The sequence below is a fragment of the Orbicella franksi genome, chromosome 12 (genome assembly GCF_964199315.1).
Source record: "Orbicella franksi chromosome 12, jaOrbFran1.1, whole genome shotgun sequence".
Lineage (NCBI taxonomy): Eukaryota > Metazoa > Cnidaria > Anthozoa > Scleractinia > Merulinidae > Orbicella > Orbicella franksi.
The window spans coordinates 20,756,123-20,783,062 of NC_138156.1; the positions used below are offsets into that span (position 1 = coordinate 20,756,123).

Here is a 26,940-nt window from a genome sequence, read left to right on the forward strand (position 1 = left end):
TGAGTCATTTACAATTGAACATTTTGTCAAAAAAATTACAAATGCCAAGCAAATGCCCGGTGAGAGATGGGGGATGAAGGGGCTTGGTAATGTCATCATACACTGTAGGAGACCTGTCGATACAGCTGATGGTATTGCAAGCTCAGTCGGCCTTTTTTTTCTGATTCGTCAGGTGAATGGACAGTCATTAATTGGGCCAGCACAGAAACCATCTGAAAGAGATTGTTTGGTTCTGATTCGCAGATACGGGAACAACTTCTCCCTGACATATCAAACGGGTATGAACGACATAAATTGATAACTTGTCAATCACAAATTGTCTCTAGGCCTTTCTGTTACTGAGCAACGGATATTTCTAGACTGCGAGCCCCTACCTGGTATAAATTCGCGTGGAGGAGTTCAGGAGCGGGAACAAAAACCGACTACTTGTAGTGTGAGATAGTTTGCACCTTTGCGCTTTACCACGAATCACCAGCGTGTCGATTTAAAATTTTAGACTTAATAAAATTTTCTCCTGGTTGATCGCGGGGGACCCTGACGTCTGTACTTGACCATGCTATAATTTTTAATTATCGGCGGATGACTCCATCAGTCGTTACCAGGGGCCCGTTTCTCGAAGGTCCCGAAAAGTTTTCGCAAACGGAAAGCCGTTGCAAAATCTCAAACCTTTTGATTACAGAGCTGTTTTATTTACATATTCTTAATATAAACAGAGGTTCCATTCCGTACAAGAGGTTTCAGGCGTATACACCTCTCTGTCTTTAAATACCGATGAACTAAAAATGGCTTTTCGGGCCGGAAAAGTTTCCATGGCTCTCGAGAAACGGGCCCAAGGACAGAACTTTTCTTTTAAGAGTTTGAAGACGAGATATAAATTCATACTGATTTGGTCCGAAGAAACGGTTCGAAGCGGTTGAGATAAGGGTTTTTCCAGGATGAGCAACCCAACCAGAGATGGCACTTTAGTTACCATTTATGACTGGTTTACATATACTGTCATTGTTTTCCCCTGATGCATGCATATAAAGTTGCATCAAAAACTGGAAACTGGAACACAGCCAGAGAAATTAGCAAATGAAAGGAAATTCCCACGTTCAGTTCCGTATGTGGGAAGAAGGCCTCCTCTAGAGGTCGTCCATAATTTTCGAATGGAACGGATCTTCTGGGAATCTTCTGAACCATTGGGCTTTCAAAATGAAATTTTCGATTGTTTGGCAACACGAAACTTGGTCTAGAAAGACCTCTTTATGATTACATAAATTGTCCATCCGGGTCACATGGCTAACTTGTGAACCGGCAAACAGGTCACGTGACAACAGTTGCTCCGACAGACGTGAGCCTGGCTATCATCTATGATGCCTTTGCGGTGTATTTTCGCGGAGAAAATTACATTTACCCTTCCCACTGGTGCAAGATTTAGCCTTCGAAGCTAAGGTGAGTATATTAACAACATTTAACGTGTAGTTCGTCTGAAAGTTGAGTGTACAGTCTGGTAGATGGTCTTCGATCGGACGTAACGTCCGCTGGGACTGGCTGGCTGTCAGATCGATAGACCGCACGCGATGGCGCATTTGAAACCGATAGCCGAGCAACGCGCTATTATCCCCAAACTAACCAAATCTGCGAAAGGAGAAGGCATTCCTGAACATTTCTTGCCACAAAATTAAACTTCTACCTTAGTTTTCCAGAAATTTTCGGTTCACTTTGGGGAACCGACAGACAAATTCGTCTAGCGCGCACAGGCAGACTATATTCTCAAGACAGTCAAAGAGCACGATCGCTTTCGTTCTTATTTACCCTAACACTCTGGATTCTTTGATGTGTCCATGCTATGAATAAAACTAGAAGGAACTATTTTAAAAGCTACGGGATGTTTCTACTCTCTTCCTGCGTGTTTACAGTCCGTCTGAACGACCAGTTTCAATGCATCATAACCATCGTGATATAGTATCGAACGATATTGTTTTAAACAAAGTCGAGGGAAATATACGAGTTAAACTTAAATGAGATGTGCCTAAGGATGGAAATTCTGGAGAAAATGGCTTTTTTTTAACAAAGGAAGATTAATAGAGATAGCTAATTAGACAAGTTATTTGTCCAAGATGGGCAACTTGTACATGTAGTAGGGCAAGAGGCCATTTTCAAATTGGACAATTTCAGATAGCTTGTCTTTTACACGAGTCTATCTCAAAATGACATCGATACAAAAAAATTATGATTGGTGATTGATCCTGTCAGGTAATCGGTGGGCGATCACTTGATGTTCAAAGACAGGAAATATCCAATTTCAAATTTATGTCATTCCATACAATGTACCTGTAATTGGATACCTATGTCATTATGTGAGCTCTAATTGCTTCCTTCTTAATGATCCCAACAGTTTTCATGACTTACAGAAAATAGTACTGACTTTTTCACTCAAAAGTAGTTCTTAACAGACTTAACCCTCTAAATTTGTTATTTATGCGATTGTTTAGTAATATTGGACCTCATGCCCTACAATTTGGGGAGTAATAGTGGTCATAGTTTCAAATTGACCTCGTGCTGCGCTCTCGTCTGATTTTGAAATTACTCACCTGATTGCTTCCTGAATTGTACGCCACTCAATCCAATTACTATTACAAATGTGAAAACTGAATGTCATGTCCAAACATGCTGTTTAGTTATATATCCATTCACTCATGGGAAGAAATAAAGTTGAGCTCATCATGGGGACTTTGATTGTTCTTGTGGCTGGGTTGGTACCCAGGAAGGTTGGGGGGGGGGGGGGGGAAGTGACAGAGATGATTGAAAGATTTTTTTGGGTTTGAATATAAAGCACAGGCAACCAAATCAAGTGTGTCTGGACTATCTCATCCATGTGCGGCATCCCGTTTTCATCCTTAAATCTGCCTATGGACCACCATGCACGTTCTTATGATCACATTGGTAATCTTTGTTTATTATGAATCTATGCTAGGAACTGAGCAAAGTCAGTGAATGTTTACACTTTTGGATCGGCATGGGCGGTAAACATGTCAGACCATCGATATCGCAACAAACATCGGTCACTTTGGCCTCCCAGAAGAGTAAGCACCAGGTTATCTGCATCACAAGCTACAATACATTATGATGCGTCACATCACTATGACAACACATCAACAGTTGCGTCCCCCGCTGGAGTCGACATTCCTGCAGAAACAGTAATTGTGCATGTGCCAGGTTTGACGTCTTCGAGAAGTCCTGCTAATGACAGCCACAGTTCTGAAGGTAATGAAATTAATTAAATTGTTTATTCCAGAGTAAATTTAGTACCTGATTGAAAAGTACAGTGTTACTGTGATATTGAAATGAGGGGACCTGGAACAAGATTGACCAATCAAAACGTTCAATCAATTAATGTAGAAGGATTTAAACAATAGCTCTAAAAGAGAATTTGAAACTCAACAAAGTTGCAGAAAGTTGCAGACCTGTTAGGAAATATTGTCAATTTTTAATTGGCTTGTTTTTATCCCCGTTAAATTTCAAGTGGTTTTCAATGATTTTGATTTGGGAGTCACTGTCACAAATGAGTTTTGAAGCTTATTTTTTTCAGCAAAATTAACATTGTTATATCCTTCATAAAAATTGTCGTAGTCAAATTTAACACTGGCATTTTTTTTAATCATTTCTTCATTTTCATAATGCAATTCATTGCCTACACTGCATGTAAGATTGGCAGTGTTATACATGCATGCATGCAAATTTTGAATTTTACCTTTTTGGTGTGAGAGTGGTAACATTATGCTATTTTTAGCATGTAAAATTCTGCTCTTAAGCATACTGTATCCTAGCTCTAGTATTTCTCTATTAAATATGGGACCAATATTACTTGAAAGTTTGTTTTCTGTAATATGGGAATGACAAAAATGTACTAAAATAGAACAGGTCAGTTACACTCTTGTCATTTTGCTGACCTTTGATCACACCAGTTTTTCCTTGTTCTTTATATACACATAAGAGCATGGAAAATGAGCCCGACAGTAGGGTAATGGCCAGTAAAATAAAAACAAATATGTCAGTGTTAAATTTGGCTAAAAATGTGCACAATAAATATATTTGTGATTCTTTTTGTGATTAATATGATTCTATATTGTTCCTGACCCTGTTACGTTTCAATATTCAAATGAACCTATAAAAGGTAACTGTAACTTTATTATTAATAAAAGAAGTGGATGATAATTAACCATTGCAGTCAAATATAATTTCAGATATATGCCAAAGGTTGCAATATGTAACTGTATAATTACATGTACATTTGCTTGGGTGTTTCATCTTTTATTACTCAAGACTGTTGTCAAAATATTCCTCAGCTGCAACAGTATTTTGTCACGACTTTTATACCAAACTAAATAGCAAGTCCAATTTTGTTTCCATTCATGTCGCAAACAATGTAGTTACAGCTGTACTAGGTAGTTTAAATTATAAATGAAAACCCATCATTGTACATGTAGCTAAATATTGTGAATAAGGTTCATTAAGCACTCTTAGTACATGTATTTTTAATTTCAACTTCTTGTCACTACAGTTGAATCACGGTAATTTGAACTTGGTTATTTCAAATTCCTCGTTATTTGGAATTCAAAACTACATGTATTCCCCTTGGAATTACTCTTTATCAGTCATTTACTATTGGCCATTTCAAACTCTCGCTATTTTGAACTATATTTTTTCGTTTGGGCCCTGAAATGGTGGGGTTCAACGGTATAAATTATGTTTTTAAGTAATGGGTCATGAAAGTATGAAAATTCTAACAGGGCACTGCTGAGGCTTTGGGGACAAGAACAAGAGAAATCATTTTTAAATTCATCACTCTTGAAACCTCTTATTTCTAATTTGTTTCACTTTCCTAGGCCTCCGCCTCACATTGCAATTTTTAATTAGTATTTTCAAAATGGCTTGTGACAATTTGACAAACTTCCATTCAATATCTCTGTCACTACATTGTCATTACGACTTGGATAGTTAATAATAATGTGTTTCCCTTTGATGCCGCATGTATTGTACTACTGGCTTTTGGAATTCTCACTGTCTTCAGTTATATTTTATTTTTACTTTGCTCATGCATGTATGCACTCAAAATATGTAGGGTAAACTGTAACCAACTGGTTAGCGTTCAGCCAGTTGAAGTTCCTAACTGTGGGTTTAGCTGCATTACTTGCAAATAATTTTGGACGTTAAAATTTTAGATGTTTAAATTTGGACATTTAATCTTTGGACACTTTTTATTGCATTTCCAACAAATTTCAGGCAAACGTTTCGGACACTTTTTTTGTTCTGAAATTAAAATTCTTACCACTGTTCCCCTTTCCAGGCAGAGAGATTGAACAAGCAGGTGAGTGAAGGAGTGTGCACCTGGGGTGAGCAACAAATGGGGAGAATTGGGGAGGGTGTGAGTGAGAAGGGGGAGGGGGTGTGGAGAAAAGGAATTGCCTACAGTCAAACCCAAACATTTTACCAAACTCCGTTCGCCCACAAACGGGGAACAATAGTGCAATTTGATTGGTCAGTAGCCCATCAATCAAAAAGTGACATCAGAAATTTGACCGTTCATGCATAATCTGACATCTGGAACACGACAATATCAAAATACAGTGGAACCCTGCTCATCCAGTCACCAACAGCCCAAAAGAATCTGGCTGATTAATGGGTGGCTTTATTAAAGGGGTCTTTAAATAAGAAAATGACTGACTGGGCTTTTGTTCAGGTGAGAATAAAGTGGCCATACATGTAATAACAAGGTGGCTGTATCAACTGGATGGCCTTAAGGTGAGGTTCCACTGTATAGCTGAGTCTGAGGAAGCATTCAAAATTCTTCTGTTCAGGAAACGGTGAAAGATCTATAGCAAAATGGCAAACACATTGATCTAAAACTGGAGCAAGAAGATGCCATTAAGAGTTAAGTCTGTGGACAAGATGTCCTTGCAATCTTACCAACTGGTTTTTGTAGAAGTGCCATCTATCAAATACTCTAACTGGGTTAAACTGGACCGTTAACGCCTTGTCGATAAATCAATAATGATGTATAAGATTGAAAATAATATGGTTCCAGACTATCTGAGTTTGCACTTTGTCTTCTGTTCTGATACCTTATCCTAATTTAAGAGATAGTGACTGTTTGCTTGCCATTCCACAGCCCCACACTAATTATTGTAAAAGAAGTCTGTCCTACAGCAGAGCTGTACTGTGGAATAGTTTACCCTAACTTGGATATTCATCAGTCACCCTCTCTTGATGAATTTAAATCTAAGTTGAAGAATTATGATTTTGCTGGTAATCTTATGTAAGTTTTATAATTTTGCTTTTATATGCGGCTTCCTTGTAAAGCAGGTTTTTTTTTATCATTTCTCTTATTGCAGTATTTATGAGTGATTTATTAGTTACTACAGTATTGGTATTCTATTGTGCCGCCCGGCCACCAAGCGAAAATTGGGTAGAAAAATTGAAGGTTAAAGATATATGGATTCCACTGTATTCGAAGTATTTTTGTTTACTTGTACATACAGTCTACTTGCGCATACAGTTAACCCCACATCTACATGTAGCTTTGAATACAAACCAAATGGGGTGAGCTGTACCATTTACAAGGCTCATGTTAACTGGCCAAATGAAGCAATAGATAATAAACACAAAGCCTTGAACCCTATGACCAAAAGAGATGCAGAAAAAATAGAGGTTTTAAAGTGATGTAGATCAAGTGAATCCAACTTTTAAAAGACTTTCATTGACTTAAATATTTTCATTTTTTTTTTGTAAATTCTAGTATTGGTTTATAGTTTCCTTTACAAAATAATATTGTGGCTCCCAAAATCCCAGGGACTTTCCAGTGGGGTCGGTCGGGATCCACACTGTCAGTGACTACATGTACATGTAGATATGTTGGGCTAAATTATCTAGAACCAGGCCATGTTGTTTTTTCTGACCTACAATCAACATTATATTCAGAACCATTTCATTTCTACTGTTCATCACATATATAATTATTGTCCTTAGGGGAGCTTGTTTTAAATCAAGGTATTTTTTTCTTGGAACTTTGAGGTCCCTCATTCACAGGATTGAAAATGTGGCTGTTAAAGTATTTGTACAATGTAAATATGTGACATTAAAATGGTCAATGCTAGAAACCCTGTAGTTTTTGCTTTACTGATGATTAGACCTGTCCTGCATTCCACTTCAGAACCTACAAATGATTATATGGTGGACATTTTCATACATATGCTGTGTTTTTGTCCACCTTTGTTGAAATGCAGGAAAGGTCTATGGGTTCTTTCTGAAACAACCACAACAGTTACTGTATTTTCTTTCGTCACAGAATTTCCTGAAAGAAATAGAAAATATGTTCTCTGTGTTTCTATTAAGCCACAGAATCACTTGTGAAAGTTTGGGAGAACTTGGAAAAGCTGTGGGAACACTTGCCTGCCGAATTGTGTTCCAACAGCATTTCTTGTTCTCCCAAACGTTCTCTTGTGTTTCTATAGCTTTATAGAAACACAGTACATGTTAATTCTATTTCTTGAATGGCATCGCGTTGCGTGCACACAAAAAATGTGATAATCAGTCTGCAAGTGCCAATACATGTATGTCATATTCAATGGCTACATGCACAACTGATATAGTATCTCACTAGTCACCGGTATTTTTTTTCTAAATGCTGCTTTTTTTCTCCTCCGTTTCTTCTGGCTTAAGACTAAAAACTGTTTTGAGATGCTTACTTTCATTGAACAATTCAGCTGTCTGGTGGCAGAATATTTTCTGCTGAAGATTTGATGTATCTGTCAAGTGGGAGAGGAAAATGATCAATTAATGTGAATGATGGTTGACAAGAATTTTGTTTTTGCTCTTGTTTGAACATTAGCATTTTTGCCATCGTTGCCTCTAGAATTTAATCTGCTAACTCTTCCCGCAAGTCTGAGTCTTTTAGCTCACTTGTGGGATATATAAGTTATGTCAACTCTCAGGTTCTCTTAGTTCAGTCGACAGATGGGGTGCAGTCGACAAAAAATGAAGTTTGAATTTCTCATTTAGATCTTCAGCCACAAAAACACTCTCTTCAACTTGTGGTGTTATTTGCCAGGGCTCATATAGGCATTGGAGAATCAAAATAAGTTTAAGTTGGTTTCAAACTTTGTTGTGCATCAGTCACTTACATAAGTAACAAGTCAGATTAGTTTTTAGAAAATAAACTGGGTGTACGATATTTTTCAAAGGAAATTGGAGAGACTAAGTAGCAGGGAATGGGACATACGTAATTATATTGTGTTGTTTTGTCCTCATTATCAGCTGCTCATCAGCCGCACCCTATCCTTGAAACTATCAAAGCCTCTCCCAGCTTTTAAGACACTTGAGAATGTTAAGGGGTTGGTTGAAATATTTGTCATAGAAGAACAAGAAATGACTAAGCCATGGAAAAAATTAGTTTATTGCTTAAAACATTGGGAAGGTTCATCCAGTATGATTTTCTGAGTCGCGGCTTGCATGACAGAGAAATAAGCTTTCCAGCTTGAGCAATATAATTAAACATTTTTAACGTGACTAGATACTGACTAATGGCAGCTAAACGCTTAGGATATCAAGACTGATATGCGTGCATAGAAAGTCCGTGGCACAATACCAATAAGCCTGGCAGCTTCATGGTTTATATTTAATCTTAAGCACAGGCCTATCTATTTCCTCACCTTTGTCGTCTTCAATGTAATATTGGCCTTTTCAGGAAGCACTGTTAATTGATCTGCTTTTGATATAGAGGCTCTGCGCCACAGCTCTCAGTAAACCTTTTTGTAGGCTTCTAATAATATCTTGTTGAAGAACTCATGTATTATACTGCCAAGACTGCTACCTGTCTAGATAACTGTTTGTGTAAGAAGTTATAGGTTACAGAATAGTTGTTTTACTGGTCAAATTGAGAGTGATCCAGGTCCAGCTTGTTTGATCTTACATGCATGGTCAAGATGAGAAAACTGGTGTGTACATTTTATGTATCCTATCTTGAGCTATGTAAAACTTTGCCTTGAATTTGACAAATTAATTTAGTTGAGCTTGCCTGAAAATTGGTTAAACATTTAATTTTGTCATCATGGATCTCTGAATTTTATTTTGTCCAAGAAAAAAGCAAAACATTTTGTTAGTGAGGTCCAAAAAAGGTTTTAAAAGTTGTTGCATGGTTTGTGACGAGCCTCTGCTTTTGGTTACTACTGTTATATAAAATACTAAGAATTTTCTAGAGACTTACCAAAATATACAACTACACATGGTCAAATCTACATGCAATATGTTATTTTGTGAACTACCTAGATTGCATGAATCCCTGTGTCTGTCTGGCCAATATATTAACTAATATTATTGACACCACTTGAGTCATGATATTGCATCCTGTCTCACTAATGGATTAACATTCAAATTACCGCATTCAAGACTTATCAGCATCAAGCCAATCTGTTGTTTTGATCCTCTTTGGCAATGTGAGTTTTTCAAACTCAGATTTCTTGTGATAATGTTTAACATGCAGAACAACTGATCATGTTCATGTAAATTCATAGTTGAGGTATTTTATACATTTACTTACTTTGCCATGCAACTCTCGAAACTGTGACAAAATTAATTTAAAGCAGCCTGTCTTTGGTGAGTGATTAATTTTACACAAGATGGTTTTAATTTGAAGGTAGTTTTGTTATCATGTACATGTACCTGGGGGTACAAAACTATATGTAGGTGAGTGGCGTGTGTGTTACCCCACGGGTATGTTTGTTTGGGGGAGGTAGAGGGGTTCTGAAATATATTGCTCAATAACAAATTGTTGTGGGGGATTTGACTGTTTCGTAGGAACTTTTTGATAATCTGCAAACCCTCACAATAAGTGCGTACACATGAGTGCATCTGCTTTATTTATGTTATTATTTTCTGCTGTAGAAACAGACAACAAGAGAATAATTTAAGTCATAAGTCAGAGTGATCATTTTGTAATAACTCCTTATGATATCAATTTATTCTCAAGTGGAGGGGTGTTGAGTATAAGGAAAATCATCAACATGGGCTGGTAATTTCTCAGTTAATGCAAGGGGATTCTAATTCCAAACTTTTTATTTAAAATTTTGTAATTATAGTAAGAATGTTTTAGGGCTTGTCAACAGCCATTTGAATGCATCTAGTAATTAATCTAGCAATCTATATGCAAAAAAAATCACTGTAAGTTATATGTATGTGTATTTTATTTGGGGCTAATTGGAAAAAAAACTTAACATACATGTAACTCGCTATCACCTAACCCTAAAAGCTTGGAATTCAGAATTTTAACAGTGCTAACAATGGTTGTTCTGCTTAACAGATTCCCCCAGGCTTATGCAGCTACTGCAATCCCACACCCCTCCCATGCCCATAAGTCAAACTACCCGGGGAGACATGCCAAGTGATGCAAGACGTGCCAGTGATGATGAAGAGTCTCACAACGGAACAAGAAGTTCTGCTTTTGTTGTCCACCCAGCTGAGGTGCATCCTAGCATGAGTGAACCAGCCACAAGGTCAACAGGCATGCATAGCAGGCCTGTGCAGACAGGACCAGTTTGTACCACCCCAGGTGCTTGCAGATGTAACATACTAACAATGTAGCCTAATACGCAGGGCTTTCATTAAGGGCCAGGCACCTTGCAAATTGACTGGCTCCACTGTGAGGACAATTTTGGCCACCTGGTTTGACCATGCGAGGAAAGTTTTTCATATAAATAAGTTCAGTTCAAAGCTTTTTGTCCCACTATGAGAACCAGTTGTCCTCCTGCTAAACCCATTAATGCAAGCCCTGGATAGGCTATGAAGTTTTCAAAGCAGCCAGAGTTGATATTTTCAGTCTTAACAGCCTTTGGGGTCAACTTTATTGGTGAGACTATTTTGGAGCTGTGTTCCATTTTATTAGGCTCAGTTGACAAATACTCAATCGATTCCAATACACTCCTGAGCAAGCTTTCCCAGGGTGCATTCCTTTGGGGTGATCTGGATCAGGACCAGTGATCCAGGATCACTCGCATCATAGTTCATCAAAGGAACCACTGAATCAGTGACCAGAGTGGATTCATCAGTTCCTATGATGTACCATGATCCAAGTGAACTTGGATCACTGATCCTGATCCAGATCACCCCAAAGGAATGCACCCTTTATTAGGGATTTACTTCGTGATGTTATGATTGAAAAAGGGCGGTCAAAACTCTACTCTATCCAATATTTAGAAACTACTGGAATGGCAATAATTAAGCAGTTTGATTGGTGGAATCTAGTCATGGTCCCTCTTAGTTGTCCTTAAGTCTTGTACAAATAACCATAAATTAATGGCAGGAGAGTTAAGAAAATGATCACCAAATGTAATTCTCCTGATGGCAATGCCATGAGAAATAAGAGGGCCGTGTGGAGACTTACATGTAGTATGTCACCTTGGATGAAAGCAGTGCCGATATTGTGACTTAGTACCTGTGCTAGTGTGCAAAATTTTCCTATTGTTGAATTGTTGAAGGGAGCACAATTATGTTTAGCTTTTAGCACTTTTTACAAGACGCTACAACAGAATTTGAAAAAGTCTGGCAGACTTTTTCAATTTTATAGCTTCAGTGCACATGTATAACAATTTCTAACAAAACTAGGCCATTATTTGAAGATTTCCATCAATGAAAATATGTCTTTTTAGTAAGGCCTGTAATAGTACCCCTTTAAACCCAGTATAAATGTTTCAGGTTTGTGTCAGGCTGGAGGAGAGTTAAGGCTGGCTCACCTCAATGGGAAGTCTGTGAAAGTCTCCGAAGGGTTTGTGCTTGTTGGAGCTAAATCTCCCATGCTGCCAGGAATGATGCTGGTGGCAGAAGTGGACAGACGATTCCTGCCAGATGAGAAGAACAATGCCACAATGCTTGGATTCAGTGGAAACTGCATTGGCTGTGGGGCCAAGGGATTCAGATACTTCACGGAGTTTTCAAGTCATATTAATCTGAAGCTTGCCACGCAGCCCAAGAAACAGAAGCATTTGAAGTACTACATCATCATTGAGCCCAGTGGTAGACTACACAAAGGACCAGCTATCCCGTGGAAAGGTAAGTTAAGTCAGAGATTGCATACTTTGGGGGTACAGTGGAACCCCACCTTATGGCCACCCCATTAATACGGCCACCTTGTTATTTTCGCCACTTTATTCTGGCCTGAACAAAACCTCAGTCAGTCATTTTCTTATTTAAAGAACCCCTTTAATGCTGCCTCCTGTGGCTTGTTGGTGACCCAGATTAAGGTGGTTCCACTGTGTTGGCTTATCAGACCAGTGCTTACCTGTCCTTTCCATAGTATGAAGGGACCAGGAGTATTTCTGTGTATTTCTGTGTTTTGCCTGCATAGGATGTTAGTCTATTGCAGTGCTACCTCCTACGTTAACTTCCCTAGTACCCATTTGTATGCCTGGGTGGGGAAACTCAGAGAGGCATTGTTGGTAAGGTGAAGTCTGCGTCGGGCAAGTGACCAGTCCATGCCGACAGAGCTTATACCACGATTACTGTGACACAAAGTGGCTAGGAGTATTTCTACTCCCCCTGGATGGGATGCTAGTCCATCACAGGGTTACCTCCAGCATTAATTTCACCGGTACCCATTTATACACCTGGGTGGGGAGAGGCACTGTGAGAGTTAATTGTAACTTGAAGAGAATGTGTCTTGTCCAAATCTTTTCCAGAGTCAGGCACACTAATCATGAGACCACAATCACAAGTTGCAATGACATGTAATTGATATGCTCATTAAAAGGGGCTAGAGTGTAGTCCTCAATTCAGTCACGGTATTTTCAGTTATTTTGACCACGTTCAAAATCTCCTTTAAATTGAAGAAAACCTGAAAATAGTTGTTTACTAAGATAGAAAAACACCAAAGAGATACTAATAAACCATAGAGGAACAAGGATGATTACGAATGGAGAAGATTAACACGGATTACAAACGACGAACTTGAAACATTTAGGCTATACTTTTCAAGATGCGCAAACCGTTAAGTAGCTCCTCTAAGATACGTTAATCACAGAAAAACCCAAAGACGTTAAACACATTGTCCATAAGCTTGAGGGCAGCGTCAAATTGCCCGTTCATTTAGTATTTATTCAAAATGTTATTTTGTTTTTACTTGTGATGGCAGTTGAAGGAAGAAAAAGAACTTTTCCACTTACTGGACCATACATTCCTGCACCGTATACATCTTCCGACTCTGAGAAGTCCAATGAGATGCCTAGGAACAGTGCAACATTAGGTACTATACTAAAACAACACAGACATCTAAGCTCTTTTTTTTGTAGATTACAGAGCTTGAGTGGCAGCATAAGTTACTAAAACAATACAGATATCTAAGTTCTGTTTTTTTACAATACTGAATGTGAGCTTGAGTGGTAGGTCGACAAAACGTAAAACTTTGAGGCAACTATAAACGCCATTAGAAATAAAGGGCGATTTCTCTTATTGTCTTCACATACAGGTAATCATGTGGCCACCAACACGTCTGTTGTATAGGGGAATCCTTGTTTACAATATTTGCCTCATTAGCATAAGCAATTCAGTTTCTGATGGAACTTCAAATAAATCAGTTCTGAATATTGAAAGGTCATAGTACGATTATGTCTACCAATGAATAGATCCTTTGCATAAATGGCGCCTAAATTTGAATGACAATAGTTTATACATCCTTAGTCTCGTACTCCTGTTTCAAGAGAAAGGATTTTTTCACACGAATATGAGGCTAAGGATGTATAAGTATTGTTATTTAAATGTAGACGCCATTTATGCAAAGGGTCTATATGAGCCCGATTTATTGAATACTCTTTGTGCAACACGGGTTTAAAAACTCAAAATTATACAAAGAATGTATGAGCTCATTAGCGCTTTTGCTACCCAGAAATTTTGCAGTTTTTGAAAGACAATTTCTCCTTGAATATCACACCCAAAGAGCTAAAACTTTCACCATGTATTACGTTTCACCAGCTCTTAAGCTGCCTGGAGTCAATTCATATCTAACTTGTTTCCTTCTGTACGCAAAGCCGTATGCAAATGAGCAAAAATGCAAACAATGACGTCAGCATGAATCCTTATATATCCAATCAGATTGCGAGTTTGTTAATAACCAGTCACTAGGTAAAAGGTAAAAAAGGTGTCAGTTGCGCCCATGGCATGTTAAATCTTTTTAAACTCTCAAGTTCACGATGTTTACTTGCTATTTACAGTATGTTACTAAATACATTTTACTTATAACTTTGCTTTTGATCTATGTCTTTCCTGCATGTACAGTCGAACCCCCACAGCCAGGATTGTTTTCCCCGACCATCGGCTGATTAATACATTGGACTCTTATTGAAACAGCCATTTAATTCTGCCTCAGGGGGCCCTTTGTAGGGAGATTGAAGGGTATTTTATTTTTATTAGTCGGTCTTCGTAAAGGGACTCAGTCACGGTATTTTGAGTTATTGTGGCCACCTATAAGTATTAAGTTACCTTTGAATTGAAGGAAACCTGAAAATAATAGTTTGCTAAGGTAGAAAAACACCAAAGAGATAATACTAAACCATAAGGAAACAAGGATGGCTAAGGAAGGAGAAGATTAACACGGATTACAAACGACGAACTTGAAAAATTTAAGCCACACTTTTCAAGATGCGCAATTCGTGACGTAGCTCCTTACATTTTTACTGTTTATTCTTCTCTAGCTCCACATCACCTGCTGTCTCTACAGTCTCATTCAACCTCCATTCAAGGGCAGAGTATGACATCACCAAGAGATGAGGGCCTGCTGTTAATGCAATCAACCAATCAGAACGCTTCTGAGCAAGCCTATCATCCGGGACTGAAGAGAGCGCGCTGGGAGTCTGGAGGCAGTGAGTCGCCAATAGAAAGTGGTAAGGACAGATGCTGTGCGCATACATGTAGTTCCATTACATCAGAGCTCCTTTCTGAGGAATACTTTTAACCGAACCAACCTATAATCGCAACATAAACTAAAAAAAATTGTTTGGACTTTCAAATTTTGGTCAGAACTGAATTTCGGAACAAATGATTCATCTGAGAATTAAAAATGCCGAATTTTTCTTCACAGATAATTTTGCGATGAGAGTTTTCTAACATAGTTGAAAGTATTAAGTACTATATAGCCATATCTTCAACACTATCATATCTGTTAGTCATCTGAAGGAACTAGTCATGAATGATCAAGACTACAGTGAAATCCTGATTTTTCAAACCTCCCGATAATTCGAAACAATGTTTTGCTCTTTCGGTGAAAGAGTCAGAAGAAATTTACCTTTAGCCTTTTTGAAAGGTTTAAGAATGCTTCGGTCTGTTACACAAACTGTACTGCAATTTACACTGCAATTCATTTTGTAGTTTTAGCATATTATAATGTAGAGTGGTTTTCCATTGAGTGGCGTAAAACCAAAACCAAACCAATTTCTTACCAGTTAGACTACTCAGCCAATCTCAAACCGTAGCAAAACCAAAACCAAAACCAAAGTAACTGTCTGATTACTTCCGACACTCAATTGAAAACCGAACATCCCATCCAAGGGAGAGTAGAAATATTATTCCTAGTCACTCCGTACTACAGGAATTTGAGATAAGCACCGGCCTGATGGGCCACTTGGCTCGTATGCAGAACTTACATTTACCTTACCTTTCAGTGATAAGGTTTAAAATGCCCGTTAGGTCCAGAATGGGTCTTACTTACAGTCTGTCTACACTGCTTTTCAGATGATCAATCCAGTGACACTGCAAGATCTGCGTCAGGATCTGATGTAGGAGAGCTGCCGTCCGAACCCTGGCTTACCACGGCATGCGGTGTTCGTCCTGTACTCCTGTTATGCCAGCATTCCATACCCAAGATGTCCTGCACTGTGGAGGACATTATCATCAGTGACCTTCTCGTGGGGTGCTTTGACCCTCCTCTCGTCTCAGACCGTAACCAGTTTGGCAACATTTCTGGTGTATACAGCACTGCCCCGACTTCTTTATCAGAGAGGCCATTTTACGGTAGCGTACCGTGTCTTACTACACAGATGGCAGTGCTTCTCATGGTGCAGTATCTGTCGCAGTTCGTGGACGACGATCGCATCAGTCGGGAAGACGTGGAATCTTTACTACAAGATGCCAGGCTGGAGCTGACGGCGTCCGTCCAACAACAGTCTCATCTACTCGCTCAGAGCAATGCAGTGACACACGTTCAGCTTCCAGTGCTTGCAAGTCTCACTGCGGCCAACTCGAAAGGACGAGTCAAAATAGTGTCTTCACCCGTGTCGCTTGATAACGCCATTTTTAGAGCTTTGAAGTTCGTCTTGGAAATTCACAGACACAATCAATCCAAATTTCCCAAAGTACCCGTTCCTGACTTTATCTTTGTCTTAGCCACTTCGCAAAAGAAGTCGCCCGAGTTTTGCTTGCTAGTCACGAGCGTCCTTCAGGCGAAGTATCTCTCAGAGGCCATGATAGGTCATCCAGTTGGAGCGCGGATTGCGGACAATCTTGGCAGACTTGAGCAGCTTTTTAAATTGTCCAGTGACGCTCTAGAACAGATGATCAGTAACTTTGAGGAAGCGATGGGTCAAGGGCAATTTGTTTTTGTTCCATTCAATGGTTTTGCGAGGACAAAGGTGATGGCAGACGAGGCTGCGAGATTGGAGCCTCGGGCTCCAGCGTCCATCTACCCACACCAAAAACAAACCTTGTTCGCCAGCCAGCATCTGATTGCTAAGCAACTTCTTGCTCAAGTGTGTTCCATTGGAGAGAACATTAATTCTCTGGACCTGAACAGTTTCACGAGTGTGTCAACGGCAATCATTGTACCGCCTTTGACAGCACTTTTCAACCAAACTACTCAAAGACTTTGCAAGGCAGGACTCCTGGCTGAGCTTGATTTAGAAGCTGCCGACAAAGCAGCATCGTTCAATACGGCTGCAAAGTACGTAATCAAACACAGTGGGATGGACGAAACCCAAGAGGAGTTGTTAAAGCTTCTTGAGCTTGTACAAGGTCAGCCCAGGGTGCTGTTTGTGGTGGTGTTTGATCAGGCGCAGTTCTACGCCAGTCCTCATGGAGTTCTCGATCTTCCGTACTACAAAGAGTTTTTAGAGGCTCGTAATGTGATTACTCTTTTTGTGACTGCAACGCCGTACCTCTTTCAGACCAATTGCTCCTTCATTGATCCAAGTAATGAAGTGTACTGGTCTGATATTCGAACCGAGTCAGGTCAGTATTCAGTTGATTTCCTTATTGCTTCCAACAGTTTTAAGTTCAAAAGTGAAATTTGTCTCTGGATATACATGAAGGTTTTGAGCAGATTCAATTGAGTGTCTTGTTCGCATTTGTTTTGGTTTTGCGCCACCTCGCTAAGCGATTGGCTTAAAAAGCTCGCGCCACTAAATCATCTAATCATGGCAAATCGTGACTCGCGCGTACACGTTTTCCTGCGCTTTATACCAGCTACATGTATTTGGTTCGAGGTTTGACTGGTTCACTGGATTGTCTCTGTCCTTTGTGATTGGCCAGAGTGATAACCCTGGTTTTGGTTTTACCACACTCTATTGAAAACCACGTTGTGTTTGCTGATTTCATTACCATTTTTAATGTGTCCATAGAAGAAGGAAAGAAAGAACGCGATAGTTTCAATCTTGCTTCGTTTTCATTCCTAAATGTTTTCAATTTGCCCCGAAGATTTATTCTATGTTGCGTTAACGATTTGCAACATTGAAGAAAACCTTTTGTTGTGACGGTAAACCCCACTGAGAATTTTGCATTTCTCTCAAGTTAGTCTCAAGTAACTGGAAGGCATTAACAAGATTAACATGATTAAAATCCTTTCACCTGTACACAGGTTGAAAGATCAACAATTTATCGTTGTGTATATATTAAGTAAATGAATTAATTAAACCGTCATTCCTTTAAGTGACGTATCGTCTATCACCTCTATGTGTCTATGTGGTATTAATTCGCTTGTGCCTGCTTCCAGTAGTAAGCTAGAATATACAATACTTTTACTAAAACTATCCTCAACATGTTTTCAATTATTTCCCCCTGAAACCAGATGGAGTTTCTGTCAGTGTGGTGGAGAATATTCAGAACTTAGAGACCAACGAAGGCACATATTTTGGAATGAAGGAATATTGTGAGTCAATTAAATGGACGCACCAGTTTCCACTTGTAAGACAAGATGACGCATTTGAAAAGATGGCCTTGAGGACAAGCAGGTAATCGTGATCACTTGTGTGATATCTTGTGCACAGGGGCTCAGTATCCCTGCATTTTAGCCGGGCTCCGTCCACATTACGCCGGAGAAACGCATCAAATGTTTTCCGTCCGCACTACGCAGGAGAAATCTGAAAACGCAACAATCACCGGTCATTTTGGATTTGTGTTTGAGAAAAACTCGGTCAGGGAAATCACTTTATTATCTTGATGTCATCGCTTTCCAAAAGCTCCGTTTTATAAATGTTTTCCGTCCACACTAAAACGCAAAGACGGCGTTTTCAATTTCCTTTGGTTTGAAGAGCGTTTTCGAAAAGCTCCATTTTCGTGACGGATTCGTGTGGACGGTAGGCCTAGCCGTAGGAATAAAGCTGCGTTTTCAGATTTCTATTCGGTGTATTGTGGACGGGCGTTAAATGAATGTGATTGTGGCAACCATGTATCTGCAAGGCATTTTGCGAAGTTCAATAACGGCTGGTTATTTTATATCGTGATCCCGAAAATCCCTCTTCATAAGTTATCCACTATACAACAGTTATCCATAGTATGAGGTAGCGTCCATCACGTGTCTGTATTTTCGTTTGCGTATAGAACAACAGATGACGTCAATTTGAGTGTGCTAAGGTGCTATCTGCTTATTCGACATTACTGTGCTGCCATCATGTGGTCAGCGGGCATCAAACCCGCCGAACCTCACTGCACGCTGAAGACAATTCAAATCATGAGGGAGATCATTGAGTCGCCTGTCCATAACGCGGATGGCAGTGGTGCTATGCTAGTTATCCGTATTCCATCTGTGGAACTTGCTAATCTGGCTTTTGAGAGTCTGAGAAACACCCGCGACAGGTTAGTAAGTGTAATCAAACCTTAGCCATCCAGATCTGCCAGGGTGGAATCTGATAACTGAGCAATGAGCCTGCGGTCTGCTCGAGCTGTGCGTGCTTTGCGGTGCATGCGCAAAGGTGCCAGATTGAACTGCGCGGGACAAAAACCGCCATGTTGGAACTCTTATCTTAACTTGTTTTCGAACTCGTTACTTCGTGATTTTGATCGTTAGTTTCTTTGATTAGCTTGTTAATTCAGTCTTGTGATTTCCTATACATAAAAGCGATTTCATAGCGAATTCTACATTTTGTTTAACATTGAATACTTGGGGTCATGTCCCAGAACATTGCAAGTGGTGAAAAGTGCTTTGGAACCGTTTAGGCAATAAAGCGTCTTTGGATGAGGGACTTCATAATTCGATCAATATCATTTGCATTGTAAAGCAAAGTAACATAAAACAATACATTGAGTGTTCCCTTTTTTTTTTTTTGGTTGACCAAGTTTCGTTTTTTTCATCGATATTCATGTCTTATTGTTTTCCATGCTTTGATTTTAGTGTAGTTCGATCTTTTAATCTCTTTTCTTCAATTTCAAAAACCGTTACTGAGTTAGAATAGTAATTGATTTACTAACAGTTACATAGATTACAGTAGATGTATTTTATGCGACGTGTTCATTGCAGGCTTGGATTTCAGTTCAGATTTTCTATCATCCATGACAATGGACACAGTGAGCTGGAAATTGAGGATTATTTCTTGAAGCGGTTGAGAGTTTGGAGGGAACAAAAAGGTTAGGGCGTAACTGAATTCTTCTTCCGGCATCTGGTAAGAAACGTGCTTATTAAGTCTGATGAAGAGATTTTTATGTTGTTCTTTTACACGTACATTACTGTACCATTTCAGTTCCTACAAAAACCAAGAGCAAGTCAGTTGAAAGATGGAGCCCCAAGTGTTTTGAAGATCTTCACGATCTTCCTTGCATTATCATCATTAGCGGTAGAGAGAGGCCTGGGGACACTTTCCCGAGGTAAGAGGAAGCACATGGTTGAGACATTTGTGTCAATCTGTTTATCACTAATTTGAACATAGAAAGTATTTGGAGACCAGTCTTCTCCCCCCTCCCCACCCGCCTCCCCCTGCCCTTTGTCAATTTCGTCTTACCCTACGAAAAACCTCTACGATTTAGCAACCTTGACAACTTACAAGGAGAGAGAAAAAAGGAAAAATTCATGTTTTTTTACCTCTTATTTGGTGGGAGTTTTTTTAAGTGTGAATTGTCTTAAGTAATTCTGTCCAACGATGTACCGTAATCAAAATGAGCATACTTGGAAAGATAGACTAGAATTTTCCAAAGAGACTTAAAAAATGTGGTCAGAGGCATTTTTAAAAATGTATTATAGTATGCTTGATTTTTTTGTCTTCATGTACAGTAAGTTTACTACAGTAACTTTGTTATTGTCTTTCATTAGGTCCTTGAAGTACATTGACTTGAGACTGATAGACAGAGGTTTCGTGTACCGCTCATCGCTAGAGCTGGAATTCAGCGCTATAGCTTGTTACATTGGCTCAGGCAGCGGCTCACGGGGTGTGGAGGGCAACGAGTCTAACGGACAGGCTGGTGGAGAAGCCAAAGAGGATTCTAACACGAGCAGTGGAACAATCTGCAGAACAAGCCACTACTCTTCTAACTACCCGCTGCCTGTGATTCTGGTGTCGCGCTCTGTCTTCAAGGCATTTCAATCAGATTTTTACGGTTATCCTAAGCATCTGCTACTACCTACAAGTCCCCAGACTCGGTGGGTGGGGCTAGGACGCCCGCCGGTGGTGACGTCGAATCCACGTCACCAGTCGTTGTACTACAGAGAGTGGACGGAGCCTAAGCCCAAGCAAGTCCCAGGTCCCCAACAGGACGCGGCCAATCGACAACCCGTCATAACTCTGCGCAGCGCAAGTGGTGTTGTGATAAGCCCGGATATCGCTGGTAAGTTTCATTGGTTTTTCAGTCTCTGAGGCCACCCTTTGTTTTCAGAATACTTGGCGTTAGTTTGTTGTTTGCAATGAGCCAAAATAAAATAATAAAAGGAGAAGTCTGTAATTGGGTAAAGATACATGTAAAGTTTGAGTAGGGCCAAGCGGTCCATACCGTAGGACCTTATTCCAGTTTCTGTAGCGTGAAGCGACTAGGAGCATTTCTACTCCCCCCATGGATGGGATGCTAGTCAATCGCAGTGTTACCCCCAGCATTAAATAGTGTACCCTCTCTCTATATAACACGATTACTTGAAATTTTCATTATTCTTTGCAGATGTTGTGGACGAAGATGGCATGTCTGCTGTGGAATCCTTTGCCGAAAATAACAAAATGACTTCAGGTGAGTCATTAATTTATCAGTGGAAAAGAAATGTTGGCCATTGGATAAAATTCCCGTTCTTAGCTACTTTACCACGCCCCTTGCTAATAGTACTGGAGATTTATAGTCACCCACAAATACGTACAGTGCATGTTTGCAATGAGCAGCACAGTGGCTAGTACAAAATGGCTCAATTCGATTAGTTCATTATACTTCTAGGTACATTTTTACAAAACACATTGTCGTTCGCATTCACTTTTCGCGAAGGTTTCTGAAACCAGAGTTTTCTCCGGAGAAGTTGAGCGCCGTGACATTTACAACAGTCACACATGTCGTCGCACAACATTTTTCTGCTATGAAGGGTTGCGTGATAATTGAAATAGTTGCTTTGATGAAGGCATCTATTGTAATATGGACTGAAGTTGTTTTTTTTCTCTGGGTAGGTACCAGTGAGGGTGAAGACAGCAGCTGCGAAGATTCTAAGTCAGGTGTTGAAAACGAAGCAGGGAAGAAAACGATAGGAGATCCAAAAGCTGCAACAAAGCACGGCCATCAGCCAGTGTTCGGTAAGTGAAATTAAAAGTGACGTATTGGGACCAATGAGAGCTCAAAGTTTAGGTCCTATGACCAGTCGAAAGCGCGAAAAGTGGCGTACACCAGGGCCGAGTTGTTCGAAGCCTGATTAATTTAACCCAGTGTGTAAGAATTTTGATTTTGTAACTTTTCGGTGACGTTTTCTGTTTATATTGTTTGTCCTTCAGTTTTGACCTTGATTAACCTCATATTAGGCTGCGAAAAGCATTTTCATACAAGAAATATTAATACTTACTTTTAAACTTGGGTTAGCGTTAACCTGCTTTTTAACGACCCGGCCCTGATGAATGAGGGGGGCGGGGTGGGGGGCGGGGGGGCGGGGAGGTGTTTTGCGTCCTATTGGCCGAGAAGATACCATCTTTCCTTTGATTAGCTAGAGAGTTTTACACGAGATTTCTCGAAAAATGCAAAAACAAACTCAACGGAGAAGCATGAAAAGGGAATCAGTTGAAACTGATGTGCCAGTGAAACTGGAAATCTTTCACACTTTCTTCTCATTTCTAAGGTCCTGCTCTTCTCCACCGTCTGTATGGCATGGCCGCCAGCTCGCGGCAGGAATCTATTGTTGGAGAGACAAGTATTAACAGCAGTAACAGGAACGAGGCAGAGTCGTGTAGAACTGAGAAATACCACCCCAGATCAATTCTGTTCAGTGGACCTCCCCAGGTAAGGCACAATTCAGAGAAAGACAACTGTTTTTGTAATGACCGCTGTAGGACCAAGACAAAACTAATGTTAGGGCCAACCATTAAGATGGAATAAACGAGAATGACAGTCTCATGTAGATTGTAACAAGAATATAGCTCCGCTATTACTTCATCGCCTTCCACAACGTCTAAAATTTCTTCAAAATCATCTCCCACAAGAACAGATGGTCCATACTGTCCGCCATCTTGAATGAACTCGTGCACGGTCAGAGTCACGTGGCGGACCTATTCAACATCGGAGACCGCTCTATTGTTTTGCCCTTTGCAGTTCGCTGGCTATCATAACCAGTCCACTGTTTATCTTTATCTTTAATCATTATTTATACACGGTAAAAAAATTCCTCAGGTACAATAAATTCCAATGAAATGTCTAAGATCCCAAACCTAAAATTCTAATCCTAATATTATATTAACTTACGACAATATTCTACGTATAAACCTGATTTCCATGAATGCCGTGTGTTTAAAAATTATGATACAGAAAGCGTTTGAATTGATTTAAGGAACCACAAACTCTCTAATGTTACTGGGTAAGCTGTTCCAAAGAGTTGCGCCGCTGTTACCAAAACTGCCAACTAGGAGGCGAACTTTTTTCTACTCTCATGCATCGATTATCATCAGCGCATGATGAGCTGAGTGTAGGGAGAGTCTGAGTCGACTATTGATTTGATCGGATTTAGGTTTCTCGAATAAAACAAACCATACAAGTAGTGGGTCAATTAGACCTTTCAATTGCCAGTTCACGTTTTTAAGTAGACAATCAAAGGGGCTCAGTCACAGTATTTTGGCCGCGTACAAACTTATCTTTAAACTGAAGGAAACCGAAAAATAGTAGTTTAATAAGATAGAAAAACACCGAGGAGATACTAATAAACCGTAAAGGAACAAGAATGGAGAAGATTAACACGGATTACAAACCACGAACTTGAAAATTTAGGTGCAAACCGTGACGTACTCCTTGAAGGGGATGTTGTTTTGACGAACCACCAAGTTCTCAGAACCAGCATTAAAAGAAATGTATGAAGATGGTAAGGAGAATTAATGGTTCGAGCTTGAGGCAGAACGGCTTCAAAAATATATTAGCAGCAGGTCAATTGATAACATCGATGCCGTGACTAATGTATTCAAATTAATTTTTTCTTGTAGCATGATGTGGACATGATTTAGTGAAGCCCTTTGTCTTGTTTTGTGCTGCACATACTTCTTGTTTATTCGCTTTATTACAGGTGGGCAAGACTCACTCGTACTTGCATTTTGTTCGTCTTCTGCATCAAACAGTCCAGAAACTACGACGAGTCGATGTGTACAACGAAATTGTGTGTACCCCAAAGGAGAGTTCTTTACAAACCACACCCATCCCCTCGGGAACCAAGCAAGAGAGAATGGCATGGCCTGTGTATAACGAAGTCTCCAAGCTTCCCTTTAGTTGTCTTTTGGGCGAATACCGCTACACTAAAACCAGCAAGCTTCGAGCCCATGCCTCTACCGGATGCACCGTGTCTGGGGACGCCTCTGCACAGCCCCTGTCAGTTAAACCGTCGCCACGGCGACCGACCTGTCCCATGATGCTTTCGTATTGGGCAGCTTACGACACGTATCATCACTGTGACGGGTGTAAGAATTACCGCGAGAGCATGGGTCCAAGCTCGTCGTTGGCTTGCACATTCACGCTGCAGTGTGGGGAGAAACTACACTTCATCATACCGCACCGGTGCCTGCCGAGCTTCACCTTCACCAAGGACAAGCAGCTACGCAGTCTCCGACTCCCCGTGGTACTGACTGGCGGCAGTGGCGAGGTAGTGAAACCGCTGAAGACGGAGTCAGGGAGCGCGGAAGAAGCAGGCGGAGTTAGAAGTCCCATAATGATGCCGAGTACGGGAAGACACGAGTATGGTAAAAAAAATGATGTAATATGTGAAGAGTAGCTTTTTGACCGTTATGCACTCCCGAAAACATTTTTTTAAAAAAATCCATTGCTCTTAGGTGTTTTAGCTAATCCTGCAAATTGTACCTAAATTCAGAAAACAATTTCGTAAAATAATCTCATATCGCAACACGATCATTTTCACAAAATTTCAGACAGTCATCAAAGCGGGATTTCTTCTCAGTTGGCCCATATTTTGTTCCATTTCTTCCCTCGCCATTCTTACTTAATAATGGGTGTCTGTTACTTGCCATGTACTGTTTCAACTCTGAAATTCATTTCTGGGCTCGCATGATGCTGGTGTGATAATGCACGTCTCGAATTTATGCTTAGAAATAGATCATTCAAAAGATATAGTTGATCAGTCTTTGGAGCTCTTTGAAAAAAAATAGGAATATACTTGCTGTATTGTGAAAAATAGAATTTCTATTCGGAGAAGTGAAGGTTTGTAGAGGCTTAAGGTCGCTTAATCTGTATCACCAGGCCTGCTGAACCTCTACCACGCCATGGAGGGTGAGAGCCACACCCAACTCGTGTTTGTAAAACACCACGAGATGGCACTGTATCACAAGGCGTGGCCAAATCACGTGATTGTTGGACTTCCTGTCAGTTCTGATACACAAGGCCTGGGAGCGGCTCGCTTCTACATCAAGGTAATGGACAGAACATTAATCTTAAAGGAGCTCAGTCACGGTATTTTGAGTTATTTTGGTCGCGTAAAAAAAAGAAAAAAAAACCTCATCTTTAAATTGAAGGAAAGCTGAAAATAATAGTTTATTAAGAAAGAAGAAAGAAAAGCTCTTATGAGATACTAATACATCATGAAGGAACAAGGATGGTTAAGGATGGAGAAGATTAACACGGATTGCGAACAACGAACTTAGAAAATTTAGGCTAAACTTTTCAAGATGCGCAAGCCGTGACGAAGCTCCTTTGAGGACTTGTTAAACAAGGAAAGAGCGTCTGACATATTTCAGAAGCTAACATGAGCTTTGGTGTTCGTTTCGAAAGAAGAAATGGACGGATTCGGCTAACGTATTTACACATTTGTTGCCACCCAATTCAGATCATGTGATGATTCATTTGGGAGGTTACAACTGTTCTGTCCGTGCATACTCCCATGCAATGAGTTACGTGTGGCAAATTGCACAATTGTAGCCCCTCAAATGAATCATCACATCATCTGAATTGGGTGGCAACAATGAAGTAAACATCTTAGGCGGATCCGTCTATAACTTCCACTTTGCGAGCTATAGAATGGTCCCATTTCGCTCGCAGCCAAGTGATGGAATTTCAGTGCCATCGTTTAAAGCAAACAACAGAGAGCTCTGAGTTCTGAATTTTCTGCCACATGAGTTTAGGGCTCAATTGACTGGCAGAGAACATTAGCGTCAGTTGATAAAGTGAACCTCGTCTCAAACATTGCAAATTAAACCGTAAAATTCCCCAATCTAGAAACGAGCTATAGGTTATTGGTAAAGGTTGTTGTCAAGCCATCAACTAGGTGGCATGCAAGCTAGGCACTTGACTCTAGGTCCATAGCACTGTGGGCAAAGTGTCTTGCTCAACAGTGCATCCGAATCTTTCAATCCGGATTCACCATCCAATTGGGGCAATTGCGCTTCTCACCAACTACCAACAATTTAAGCCTTCCTGTGAAGTCACAGAAGGAGACATCGCTGATTGGTTTGTTGTTTGGTGGGTTTTGTTTGTTTTTGTTTTCTCCGCTCAGTACATTTTTCTTGCCGAGTCACTATTGTGCAAGATTACAACGATATTGTTGTCTATTTGCAGGAATTCGCCACGGAGAATTGGATTGCTGAGCGTGACCGTCACGTAATCCATGGCAAACGCGGCCAAGACGTGTGGCCTTTTATTTTCATGATGGACGACTCTTGTGTCATGTGGCAAAACCTTCTCAAACAGTGAGTGTATAGTTAACTAAGCGATAGAAGAGTGGCTTTCCAATGACTGTTGAGAGATTTCCGAGATTTGAGCCGGTGAAATATTCCTGTCTGTTAACGCTATACTACAGGTTGATTGCTAATCGCGCGCGGAAAATCGCTACAGAATATCAACCAATCAGAGACTTTACACAGGTCGCTATAGTGGTACGTCATCAGGACGGAACATTTGGACCCGAAGCTCACACGTCTCGTTCTCGCGTGGCACTCGTGCGGCAATCTCGCTTAAGGTGAAAAGGTGTGCGTGACGAGAGAGACATCAGTTTTCTTTTTTACGCTACCGTCATGAACTCTAAATAATCACAGCATGAACATAACGCGAGCAAAACGCAACTGA

General features: G+C 40.2%; 1 protein-coding gene across 3 annotated transcripts in view; it reads left to right on the plus strand.

Moving 5' to 3' along the window:
• The first annotated feature begins 1,277 nt into the window (after window positions 1–1,277).
• The window catches only part of LOC145462357 (GREB1-like protein), a 28,430-nt gene continuing 2,767 nt past the window's right edge, over window positions 1,278–26,940 (plus strand). Inside the window, exons 1-18 of one of the 3 annotated variants that reach the window (XM_081445850.1) lie at window positions 1,278–1,434; window positions 2,960–3,249; window positions 10,340–10,588; window positions 11,731–12,084; window positions 13,163–13,273; window positions 14,718–14,906; window positions 15,754–17,244; window positions 18,080–18,242; window positions 18,832–19,086; window positions 19,748–19,854; window positions 19,968–20,091; window positions 20,534–21,045; window positions 21,370–21,435; window positions 21,858–21,980; window positions 22,514–22,674; window positions 23,942–24,608; window positions 25,123–25,292; window positions 26,434–26,564. In XM_081445850.1, coding sequence (XP_081301976.1) covers window positions 3,015–3,249; window positions 10,340–10,588; window positions 11,731–12,084; window positions 13,163–13,273; window positions 14,718–14,906; window positions 15,754–17,244; window positions 18,080–18,242; window positions 18,832–19,086; window positions 19,748–19,854; window positions 19,968–20,091; window positions 20,534–21,045; window positions 21,370–21,435; window positions 21,858–21,980; window positions 22,514–22,674; window positions 23,942–24,608; window positions 25,123–25,292; window positions 26,434–26,564 — 5,108 coding nt within the window. In that variant the 5' untranslated portion in view covers window positions 1,278–1,434; window positions 2,960–3,014. Of the gene's footprint in view, window positions 1,435–2,959; window positions 3,250–5,434; window positions 8,979–9,004; window positions 9,637–10,339; window positions 10,589–11,730; window positions 12,085–13,162; window positions 13,274–14,717; window positions 14,907–15,753; window positions 17,245–18,079; window positions 18,243–18,831; window positions 19,087–19,747; window positions 19,855–19,967; window positions 20,092–20,533; window positions 21,046–21,369; window positions 21,436–21,857; window positions 21,981–22,513; window positions 22,675–23,941; window positions 24,609–25,122; window positions 25,293–26,433; window positions 26,565–26,940 lie in introns of those variants that run through there. The other 2 variants (XM_081445851.1, XM_081445852.1) reach the window with 2 other exon arrangements.